Source organism: Stegodyphus dumicola, chromosome 10 (genome assembly GCF_044657685.1).
Source record: "Stegodyphus dumicola isolate Sdum_Otavi_A_Nest chromosome 10, ASM4465768v1".
Classification (NCBI taxonomy): domain Eukaryota; kingdom Metazoa; phylum Arthropoda; class Arachnida; order Araneae; family Eresidae; genus Stegodyphus; species Stegodyphus dumicola.
This window is the reverse complement of record NC_140777.1, coordinates 68844003-68857293: the sequence shown is the minus strand read 5'-3', so window position 1 is coordinate 68857293 and position 13291 is coordinate 68844003. Positions and strand designations below refer to the sequence as shown.

General features: G+C 31.6%; 1 protein-coding gene across 1 annotated transcript in view; it reads right to left on the bottom strand.

Annotated features, from left to right (window-relative positions):
- The window catches only part of LOC118189550 (protein pangolin, isoforms A/H/I/S-like), a 434015-nt gene that overhangs the window by 394273 nt on the left and 26451 nt on the right, over window positions 1-13291 (bottom strand). Inside the window, exon 2 of the mRNA XM_085825057.1 lies at window positions 5103-5190. Coding sequence (XP_085681183.1) covers window positions 5103-5190 — 88 coding nt within the window. The remainder of the gene's footprint in view (window positions 1-5102; window positions 5191-13291) is intronic.

Genomic DNA, 13291 nt, shown 5'->3' with positions numbered 1-13291 from the left:
GCTATAAAAAAAAATTCGTCCGCTTGGAAATTTGTTTTTTAACTACAGCTATATTTTTGAAAGTATTAATTATAATCTGCTTCTTGACAGTTTTGATTTCATACAAAATGGCTGCTTTAAAGAAGCAATGAATGCAAGGCTACGTCTGTGTTCTTTCCGAAGAAAATTATTCGTATCTAATTATTACAAAACACTGTGAAAGCCATAGTTTTTCTATACCTAAAGTTACGTTAGGTGATATTGTCAACAAGACAGGAAAAACGCCAAAGTGGAGAATAAAATGCAAGTGGAAAAATTATTCCAAATACATGTCCAAGGAAAAAACGGAATGTTGCGAATTTTGCAAAGTTAAGATCTTTAAAGTTAAAAGAAACTCCGCCAAATCAAAGCACAGTAGCAAAATCATTAAAATGTTCATTGTCAAGTGTAAACAAAGCGATTAATTCTAATTAGAATCTTAAAAGGGGGAAAAAACATAATGTGCGTTATCTTTCTCTACGACATATCGCCGAACGCAGAGCGCGCTGCAAAATCCTTTATGAGAAACATTTATCCAAACAAAAATGGAAAATGTTGTCACAATAGACGAATGTATTTAAATAATTGCAATAAAGTGAGATTCATTATTATCATCAAAGAGGAGAAAAAAATCTTAAAACATGGTTCAAAGAAGCTGAAGAAAGTTTTTCAAAGGGATTTATGATTGTTACTGTTTTTTCATATAACATTAAAAATCTGATGTGCGCACCACATTACTTCCTTGTACGGAATATTAAATTATACGCATTTTTCTTGAATTTTATTTGAACTTATTATTTTATTTGAACTATTTGGATTGAATTAAATTTATTTCGTCATTAGCGCATAAACCACAAAAGAATAAATGCACTCTTTAAAATACACTATATTTGTTTACCATAGCGACACCCTGGCCCTAAGTTCGCTTAACAGTGTTAAATTTCATTCATTTTTTAACTCAGATTGCACAAAATTTATATCATTTTAAAAATTATCTAATCGTTGCCACACATTCTATTCAAATACTTTAATAAATCTAGAACGATGTATTAAAAAAATTAAACATTTAACATTTTGAGAATTAAACATTTTGAGAAATTAAACATCTAAAAACATTTTGAGATATTAATGGTAAAAGAGAAAAAGAATGTGAGATATTTCATATACTATTGGAGTAAATATCTTTAATTGCCGAAACGAAAGTTCGTCATTATACAAAGATACGGCGCTAACTCCGTTTCTAGATACATAGTCTGCTGGGTAAGAGTTGAAAGTTTTCTCCAACTTGTGCCGCAATGCCAAGGATATATATATATATATATATATAATTAAAGAAAAGAGAACAAACGATAAAAGACCTATGTGGTCAAAAACTTTGCGCAATGAGTTGCAAAATTTAGAAAAAAGTTAAAAGAAAATTCTTAGTTCGTACGCTAAAAAGTTTCTTAGATACTGTGGTTCCGTGATAATATTAACATAAGTAAAATAAAGTACAATGAAATGTGTAATAAAGATTAAATAAACAATATAAACACTTGAATATTTACAAATAAAATTCAATACTGATTGTAAGCAATACGCTGATCAAAGTAAGGCATATTTTAAATATTAGAATTAAAGTGCGACAAATGACTTGAGCAAAAATGCAAAAGCAAAGAAGCGGCAAATGATAGATTAGCCCAATTCAAATCTCCTTAAGGCTCTTCAGGGGAAATTTATATATATATATATATGCACAACTTGAAGAAAATTAATAAATCTCAGCCAGCGAAATAAGGTACATCATTTCTTATCAATGTTCTAAAGGGCTGCGTATTCCGTTTACCTATTTAAGTCGCAATTAAGCAGTTTACAGTTAAGCAGTCTAAGTTAAGTTGTGTATAGTTTACCTGTTTAAGCCACTTTGATAACAAAATTCAAAAGTTTTGATGTTCTATGTTTATTTCCTTTTACTGATTTATTTTACTTTACTTTTACATGACTTAGAACTACTTTCAGACTTCCTGTTAGTGTAACACAGCATTTTGTTTACTGCAGACTGTTAGAAATGAACAGCGAAAATCTAAGATCCCTTCGGGTATTAAAGGAATTCCTTCCGTGAATGTCTATGACAGACTTTACCTGAGATTAAGCAAACGTAAGTGGACCTTTTGATGTTCAGAGCTATATGCTTCGAATACTGCAAATATTTAAGCCATCTTGCGAATATAATTTAGGATGTTATCCCATGGCTTATATCTACCAAAACTAAAATAATTTTAGGCTGAAATCCAACTGGTTTCGAACAACGATATAATGCAGCTGCTTTCTCACTTACAGTCCTTCATGAATTGTTCGTTGGTTGGACCAATATATATTGTTGCTTCGTATATTTGGAGTGATTGATGACAACACTTGATGAAGCATCAAAACACAATTTGTCCGTCAGTATAACACAGGACAGCACCAAAGACGCGTTACATTCGTCGAGAAACTAAGACAAACACGCTGAAACAATCAGCAAAACAGCCTTCAGGCTATCAGGCTATAAAGGTGAAGACCGCTTCACGGCGAAGCACTAAAGTACAGCTCCCGACTCGGTTCGGCCACACTCAAGCTAATCTCCGAACTCTACTACTCTCCAACTAAACTCATACTCTCCTCACTCCCTTACTCCGCGTACAGGCAAGGTATATATATATATATATATATAGCCAAAGAACCTATGTAAAGAAAGAAAGGTTCTATAGACGTAATGTAAACCAGTTTGCTATTACGCCTCTAAAAAGCGGAGGGAAAATTCGCCAAGGATTTGGCGACAGAACTTGGCGGCGAGTATTTTCCCCTCTGCGATGAGTCAGGAAATTGAGGAGCACGTGTTGAGAAGAAACGTTCATTGATAAAAAGTTTCTTCTTTGACTTTTTACGATAATTTAAACTCGGATTTTCGTACTTTTTTTGGTTCAAAATAACTAATCCATTAATTAATTTACATACGCGAAAAAATATTTCCTTTTCCTTTTAAAGAAATTAAAAATGATATTCGTTTTATGAACTCTTGATAAACGTGACCTTCGAAATTTGACGCCGGCTTCGAGATTTGGTGGTTTGGACATAGATATTTCGCGCATGCGCAGCTGTTTCCCTCTATGTTGGGACGGAGACACCCCTGTTGAGAAGAAGTTTTCCTTCTTAACCATACATATTCAAGGATCAAGGATCAAGGAAGTTAATTTACGGAGTGCGCTAGGCTAGGCCTTTAACTCCACATCATCAGAGATAAAATAATTACATCAAAAGAGGGGTTCATCTAATAAGGAAAATTTTGAAGCCTAATTATAAAAATAAAAGCTTTTCAGATAATGCCTTCCGCATGAGAAAAAAGGAAAACTCTTAGAAAGTCTTTAAATTAAATTTCGAGTTTAAAAAGGGCCAGGAATAAATTTTGAGAGAGGAGTCAACATTCAAAAAGTTTTGAAAAGAATAAAAAGGTGCAATACATTTCCTTGATTCTTGATATCAACAGCAAAATAAAATATTTAGGACAAACAATCTGGAGAGTTCATACATATTCTTTGATATAGCTTTTGAACTACCTTAGAGAACATTCTTCGGAAAACCGGTAAGAATTCTTTCTAAAATGTTCTCGCACTTTCTATGGCATATCACCAAGTTTCTCGCCAAATGGGCGATTTCGCCCTAAACCTGGCAACCATGCTTTTCCTTGCCACTCTCTGGCAACCCTAACTCCGCTTTGAGGGAAAGCTATCTTACCTACCGCAGCTGGGCATTTCGTAATAATATGTAAGATAAAAAAAAATACATAAATCGAATATATTGTATATATTTGATTTTATTTATGTGTATATCAAATATATGACTAAAAAATTAAATTCTGGGATGAAACACAAGAATATTTAATGCGCAAAAGCATGAAATTTTCATTGGTGATATTTACACTGGTATTAAAAAGCGAAAAAATCTTTCAGGTCTGGTTAGAATGTATTCTTATGACAATATTTCCATAACTATGACGATTACTAGATACCGTCTGATATGTTGCGAGAACAGAAAGAGTTCTTAGCGATATTTGCACGAAGCAATTTCCTAATTGTTTATAACCTTATTGGAATTTAAGATTTTCAGGCTCAGAGAAAAGAAATATTTTTAAGCAATTATTTTAATGTCGCTTTTTTTTTTTTTTTTTTTCGACATTAAAATAAAAAATCAAATTCTAAATTTTAATCATGATTAAAACTATAACATTACTGCGAAGTGAATTTAAAAAAAAAAAAAATCCGTTGGGATTTCTCAGTATCAAAGTTATTCAGAGATTATCAAATATATTCATGAAATTATAAAAAATCTTTGTTGCGTTTCCTTTTGAGATAATTTCCGCGAAAAATGTACTGGAAACTAATCCTACTCTAAAATTAGAAACTTTGTTACTCCTAAAGATTCTAGCTTCCATGCACGCCACTGAAGATGAGTGGTTTTTTTTTTTTCATGATTTAAACTCCATAACAAACGTACCTTTAAAATGAATCCATTATTAGCAGTGTAAGGCAAATGCACTCTATTTAGACTGTTAGGTTAATTGGTTAAGGCAAAAGAACTCGAAGGCTAACTGCCCTATGGGGAGGGATGCTGTCGTGGAGGATTTTTTTAAGGGAAAACTCACATATGGAAAAACCAAGAAAAGGCCATTCGCCAGGATTCGTAGCCGGGTCGGACTACAATTAGATGAAACCTTAATCTCAAGTAATCACAACAATAATACTGTTAGAAATGAATGAACTGTAAATGCAAGTACGCATTTTAAAATATAGGATTTTCTATTATTACTACCCTTTCTTCCCCCCTCAGGAGGAGAAACACGCTAGCATGAATTATCAGCCGGTAAAATTTAATTGCGGTGGAACTGAGAGTGTAAATTGTCAAACGTGAAATTCTTAGCCTATATCCTAAAGCCCTTCCCTTTCTCCACGATAAAAATTATTACCCTTTAATAATTAATGAAGAATACAGCTTTTATCGGTGTTTTAAAAAACATAATACAGCTTTTGTCGGTGTTTTAAAAAACATAATAAATATTAATAACTTACCGGAATGTGATGCACTGTCCGGCCGACAGATATCCGGATTTTTAGGAGAACCGTAATCATTTGGACCAGGAACATCGGAACTTTTTTCCTGAAAGGCAAGAGACAGACTTTAAAAATTGCAAATATCGTATGTAATCAGATCATTTAAGGCTCCGTTCAGACAGTGGTATAAATGTCATAACTGGCTTAAAGAGCTTCGTTGCTAGGCAACCAGACCTTGCTACGCTACAAAAAACTGGTTTAATGGTTTGGCATAAAGTTCGAAATCTTCCACCTTATGCCGATTTGGTACAAAAGTCGACCAATCAAAGCGAACGCGCGAAATCTATTGGGCGAGAAAACAGAACGGTAAAGCTGTAGACACATCCAAGCATGCGCAAAATTTAGCTTCTCTAATTGGCTTCGACTTAGACTTTGTCTCGCAGGTGTGAACGGAACTCTCGCATTTTATGCCTTATGATTATGCCTCTATGACATTTATACCACTGTCTGAACGAAGCTTAAAATTACATTCATAAATTTATTCCATCATATTTTTTTCTGGAAATAATTATTTACGTATCTCAAGTTTTGATAACATGATGATGTTACGAATTTTGTATATATGTAAATAATTTTAGTGAAATTATATGTAAATTGTAGTATCACTTGTATAATGTACCATGAAAGACCTCAAGAACGTAAAACTTCGCCGGAAGAAAACAAGATTACAGGGGTAAGTCTATTTAATGTGGAAACTTCGTAAGTTAAACGTGTAAGGTTACAATGGGATCTATAGCTCAAACCGGTGGGCGGTGAGGAAATTTTACTACCTACAAAGCGCGCTGTAGGCATAAAAAGGTTGACTAACCTCTGATCTAAAGTGATATCCAAACTACTATACACCTTACGATGAAAACTGGTTTGATCTGTTCAGATTTCTTTTAAAATTATGGCAATTTCGCGTTTTCGGCTATAGTTAGGTACCCCGAAAATTCAGTATCTGTAGGTAACAATACAGTAGAAAATGACACTATTAAATCATACAAAATGATGAGTTCGAAGCAGTTTCGACCGTTCATGCAGAGTTAGAGTGATTCCAATCGAAACGATAAATATAGATTGACAGAGAAGGTTAAATCAACTATGCAAGTTAGATTTAATAATGTAAAGCAATTCAGTAAAAATATTAATAAATCAAGTTCGGGTAAACTGTTATCGAACCTGTTTCCTCTCCGCCCCCTTTTTTATCAAATTATGTGTGTATAATACACAAAGCTCTAGGAAGTACTAAATAGCTCTTTTTATATTTTTGTCTCCTTTCCATAAAAAGATCCCATTCGAAAACGCGATCAGTTAACTACTATGCCAATGAAAAATGTTCACGTAAAGTTGAATTGAAAGCTGTTAAGACTTTTTGCAGTTTTTATCCTCGAGCGTTTTCTTCTTCATTCAGACTTACGTATCGCTATAATTTTCGCCAATAAGCATTTCTTAAGAAATGTTTCATTATTAGAACAAAGGGGCAATATGCTAGGAGGGCTATTAATTTCGTTTCGGCATTTTGCGTTGATTCACCATAAACGGCGAATTACTTTTTTAAATTGTTGCCACCAAATATTAGAGCCCTGCATTATATTTAAAGAAATTAAATAATGAAGAATCTGCATAACTGTATGTATGTTTCTAGTGTTGGGATAAAACAACGGTACCTAGAGCCATCCAATTCTGAATAACGTATAACGTAGTCGTCCACTCGAATATGGGCATCTGGAAGCCCAAATTTGGAATTTGTTTTATTATCTATTTCATATTTTGTAAAGCGTTTATGAATTTTTGATTAAGAAACTCAACGATTTCGAAGGGAACAATGGCAACACTATAGGGAAATAGAGATATATATTTTTATTTCCAGCGCTCGAGATTGTGTATCGGAAATTCTTAAGATACGCTCTTTTAAATATTTTGTTATATTGCTGTTGAATTGAATTTCATGGTTTAAGTGCGAAGAACATGATATTTAATAAATAACACACATAAAATAAGTAACACACAAAACGTTAAAAAAAACCTTTGGGCGTAATATAAAATTTAAAAGCTTTCAGACTTTTTTTTTAAATTTTATTTTTTATTTTAGAATCCACGAAATGCAGGAAATTTTAGGCCTGTTCCTGCAGTTTTCTTCAGCGACTCGCATAAGCATCTCGGGGCTTTGGCAAGAACTCCAAAATGGAAAGAGAAGAGAATACCGGAAGTCGAACATTAAACAAATACACGTGCGAGCAATAAAAATACATTATAGTACAGTATTGGCATGCGAGTAGCGATAAAACAACGTAAAATTTTAGTACTGGAGGAAAAGAAATTGCGGAGGATGTTAGGGTTAAGTAGGCAAAATAATCATAAAAGTATGAAAATAAAAACAGTAAACAAGAAAGTAACAATAAACTATGCAAATTTCATTACCGGAGGGAAAAACTGAGCAAAAGTTTATCATCAAATATCGTAACTTTTTTTTTTTAATTTTTACTTCCTTATACGAAATAAAGAAAGTATTCTAATAACGAAAAATTTCGGATCAACGGAAATACCCATTTTGACCGTTCCCAAATCGATTTGGACGTGTTTTTTTTTTTTTTTTTTTTTTTTTTTTTTTTTTTTTTTTTTTTTCCGTGATGTCTGTACGTAGGAATAGAATAAAGAACTTTCGTCTCCAAAATGGATTAAAAATGAACTTTTTCATGACGTCTGTTTGTACGTTCGTTACGTATATATCTCGCATAACTCAAAACCGATTACCTGTAGAACGCTGAAATTTTGTATATAGGCTTGCTATAATATCTAGTTAAGATCTAGCACCTCCCTTTTTCTGTTCCAATCGGCAGTACCAAGAATATATTTTTATATAAATTTTTCAAAGGAAATAATATATTAAATAATCTACTAGAAAATGAATTATATATATATATATATACATGTGCAGATTCGTCTTTTTGTATCATTTGTTACTGCTTTAATGACGACATTCTTAAGAGTATATCTATATATATATATATATATATTGTATGATCTTAAACTCATTTAGTGCGAAAACAAGTTACTACTACTTGCGCAATTGCTACAAAGTAAGTTAATAATAATTTATTTACTAAATAATATTGATTAATTGATTATATTATCTCCTAAGTATAATTAAAGTATAATTATCTTAAAAGAGTGAATCCATACTAGTAAGTTACATTTTGAAAGATGTTTTGAAGTAACTTGAAAGTAAAAAGTTTAAAGTTAATAATGTTTTAAAGAGGACTGGAATTAAATCAGCATGAAGAATAAAATTTAAATTGTAAAAGGAATAAATTAAAGGCAAGAATTACTGTCAAGAAAATCACTGTCATTGATCGGAAATTAGTTGACTTTTCAAGGGGAACAAACCAACTCCTGTTCAATGAACAATAATTAATAAATAAATACGAAGGTGTTTCGTCTTTACTCGAACATTAAAGGCTAAGCCAAACCGGCAATTCAAATCAGACCAAATATTTCCGTGAATAGAAGGGATTATGAACCAATGCTGATACTCAAAGAACTTATTCCTATGAAGCATTTTAACAATACAATACAATAATAAATAATTAACAATACAATAATAAATCAAATACAACGAATTAAAATTATCTCCACAGATACAATAGATTTACAACGCGAAATTTTGCTTCTTATTAAAATTCTCAAAAATAATCTAATACCCATTCAATTTATTAACCATTGCCTTAAAAGAGCAGGCGTTAAATACTCACTCTAAATCATTTAACTGATAGGGATATGATAATTTGTTCCTAAACCTGAGAAGGCGGTATAAGTTGGATGACTATCAGTTGAAGGATTTGTATATAATGTAATTACTCAGTTGTATATATTGTAAAAAGCTAATTGTCTTCAGACTTATGCTGTTACTAAAAAAATGGACCTATTTCCTAATCTTTAGTCTGTCAAATAGCTCTTTGACAGTAAAAATTATTTTTTCCTTTCTTAAATTCTTAATCGTTTCGACACGGCAATTAGCCAGAAATTAATTAATTTCCATTCACTAGTATTTTCAAAAAAATTTTAACATACGGTTTCACTCAAATAAGAACTCCACAGAATACATCCCTCAGGAATTCCGAGTCCCACCCACTACCATAAATTACTTCACCCAAGTCTTACCGACTGATATTATTCAAAGCCCCCACTGCCGCTAAGAATTTTTCGGAAATACTACACTTCTGAGTCAGACGCGACCTAGAAAGAACGTAAGTTAATTAATACTTTTTCTGGCCTTTATATCTTCATGTACATTCACTTTTCAAATTATATTTTTTAATTTTATATTATTTTTTATTTGTTTTTACAAAGTTTGCATTATTTATCTTATATTTTATAATCTTCTAATGTTTATTTCAACTTTATACTTTGAATTCTATTTCATAATGACAATTTCCAATGTTTAATTTCTACAAATAGTATTGAACTCAAATGCATAAACACGAGGGTGTCGGGGGACGGTTACTCGAGTTTTTTCGAAATTCACTGCAGAAACTGCTTTTCACTCAAAATTGAATTGGCTAAAATGCTTCATAGGAATAAGTTCTTTGAATATCAGCATTGGTACATAATCCCTTCTATTCACGGAAATACTCGTATTTGGCCTGATTTGAATTGCCGGTTTGGCTTAGCCTTTAATGCTCGAGTAAAGACGAAACACCTTCGTATTTATTTATTAATTATTGTTCATTGAACGGGAGTTGGTTTGTTCCCCTTGAAAAGTCAATTAATTTCCGATCAATGACAGTGATTACATGCATTTAATTTAATTCTTGCCTTTAATTTATTCCTTTTACAATTTAAATCTTGTTTTTCATGCTGATTTAATTCCAGTTCCCGTTAAAACATTATTAACTTTTAACTTTTTACTTTCAAGTTACTTCAAAACATCTTTCAAAATATAACTTTTAAGATAATTCTCACTCTTTTAAGATAATTCTACTTTAATTAAACTTAGGAGATAATATAATCAATTAATCAATATTATTAAATATATATATATATATATATATATATATTTATATATTTATATATATATACGCTTTGCAGCTATTGCGCAAATATTAGAATAACTTGTTTTCGAACTTAGAGAATTTAAGATCATGCAACATTTGATATATATATATAATTTATGTTCTAGTACATTATTTAATACATTAACTCCTTTGAAAAAAGTGCCCACCAGCGGCCGAGCGGTAAAGTCGCTGAACACTGGTAGTTCGGCCCGAGGTTCAAATCCCACGAACGGGCTGGCTGCATGGGTGTTTTCGTGGTTTTCCCCATGTGTAACGTGTATACGAGCCAGTTTCCCTTAGAAGGTCCTCCACGAAGGCATCCCTCCCCTTAGGCAGATAGCCCTAGTGAGCTTTGCCATAATTAAATACACCACACACACCACCTTTGAAAAAAGTAACTTAAACTCAGTCTTACTAAAAAGCTTTTTTAGTCTTGATTCTTACTTGAGAAAAAGACAAACACATTCGCGTTTATTAATCATTGTAAATTCATCGGAAGTTAATTTGCTCCTCTTGAAAAGTCAACTAATTTCCGGTCAATGATGATAATTACTTAGTTAGTTGGTTGCATTTTGGCTTTTAATTATTCCTTTTTAATAATTCCATTTTAAATATGCTAATGAATATATTCATTTCAATAGAATTGTAACTACTTTTTTCAAAAGAGGTAATATATTAAATAATATGTAGAATATAAGTTATTATTTTATTACTTTGCAGCTTTAGCGCAAATATTAGGTGATTTTTTTTTACAAATAAGTAACTTGTTTACTTAAATGTTATATATATATACATATATATATATGTACACACACCCAACACTTTACCCGGCGATTACTCGCAATCGATAGTCACGGTCATAGTTTCCACTTACAGAAGTGTTTTAAATTATGAAAATATTCATGTTTTGGCAATGTCAAATTTAAAAAAAGAAATTTTGAGAAATAGCGAAATGTAACTTTAATGAGGTCTCTCGATTCCTATACTTATATTGGGGAAAGTTTTAAATACTCGTTATCAAAAAATAAAGTTCTAAAATTTAACTCCTGCTACAAAAATTGACCAGGATATTTAGTTTCAAAATGTGCAATTTTTAATTTACTTTTAAGGGATTGGTTAATTAAGTTAGAACGTAAAGACATTAGGATTTTTTTTTTACTTCCTTGTACGAAGTAAAAAGGAAGTATTGTAATCGCGAAAAGCTTCAGGCAGCATATTTCAACGAAAATATCCATTTTGACCGCTTTCGAATGCAATTTAACGATGTTTTTGCGTAATATCTATACGTAAGGACACAATAAAAGACTCTTTTCCTACAAAAAAATCATAAAACTCCTTTAAAATGAATTCTGAAGAGAATTTTTCTTGGCGTCCGTACGAACGTATGTACGTATGTGTGTATCTCGCATAACTCAAAAACGAGTAGCCTCAGAACGTTGAAATTTTGTATATAGGACTGCTATAACATGTAGATGTGCACCTCGTATTTTGGTTGCAATCGGCCGCACCAAACGTATATAACTATATTTATATATATATCCACTCTGTTACCCGGCTCAGTGATCTCAGTTTCTTTACTCTTATATGTTTGTATATTGTACATTTTTTGCTTTAAAAATGATTGAATTATATTGTTCTTATCTTCCTGTTAGGGTTTTTATGCTTTTAGTAAATCTGCATGCAATTTTTTTAAAATTATCAACAATTTAAAAGCTGTTTAAGTGCGGTTAAGTTTTAAATAACATGGAGGACATATTTGTTTACATTTGAAACAGCAGAATTGTAGATTTGTTGCCAATCTAGAGACACTATGCTTCGCAACACAAAAATAACGCCTTCATTTATTATTGCGAATTAAATCATGCTTAATCCTTTCTGGAATTTTTTCGAGGAAATAACTATTTAAGATTTACTTCGTAATTTTTAATACAGATATTTTGAGTTTTTATGTATTTTTGCCTTGTCGCGAAGTGAAAACTGTATTAATTGAATGAGAAATGCTCAATCGTCTGTGAAAAACTGTTTCTTTTTTTGTTTTGTTTGCTTAATTTCTTTTATACATAGTTCTAGCTTTATTATAGTATTTGAATAGAACATGTGGCAACGATTAGATAATTCTTTAAATGATATACATTTTGTGCATTCTGAGTTATAATATGAATGAAATATAATACTGTTAAGTAAACCTAGCGCCAGAGTGTCGCTATGGTAAACAAAGTGAATTTTAAAGAATGCATTTATTCTATTGTGGTTTATGCGCTGTCGGCGAAGTAGGTTTAATTCAATCTAATAAGTTAAATGAAATGCAAGAAAAAATGCGTATAATTTAATATTCCGTACAAGGAAGTCATGTGATGTACACATCAAATTTTTTAAACAGGGAACATGAAAAATGACCAATGCCCTCGCCGGGACTCGAACCACGAACCTCTCGAATACGCGCCCAGCATGCTAACCATTACACCACAAAGGCACACTAAGAAGGCGGAAGAAATACCTTATAAGAATTATTCGAAAAACTAACTTTAAAATGAAGTGCAGCAATAAATATGTATAGGCCGTAGAAGGAACTTATGTGGTGTCCACATCAGAGTTTTCGTACATGAATTGAGACCGTAAATAAAAAAACAAAGAACAACAAGGAATTTTTTTATTTCAAATAAATACAGTATGGTTTTAAATTTGCTATACATTGCACACGAAATGAGTAAGCGGTAGTGCATGTAAAGGGAACACGTTAACTTGCATTTTTAAAAGTCATCAAAATTTTACTTTATCTCCGGTTTCTCTAAAATTAACCCAGGGTTAATTTCGGGAAAACGCACTGCGTATTTCAACAGAATCCGAAGCGGGTTTCCGCTTTGAACTATTAAATTCTTTCGAAATTCATGGAGCACTTTCCTAAAATTAACTATAATTTAAGCTCGAAAATTCAACGAACTTAAACATCAGACAATGATGTATTCAGTGTTAATTAGTTTTATGTGTAATGATATTCATAAGAAAGGAAAAAATTGCTTAATCAGTTTGGCTAGTCTGAATGTTTTAAAATTATTGTGAACATAATGTTTTAATGCAATATTAAAGAATAGCAGAATAATTACTTATAAA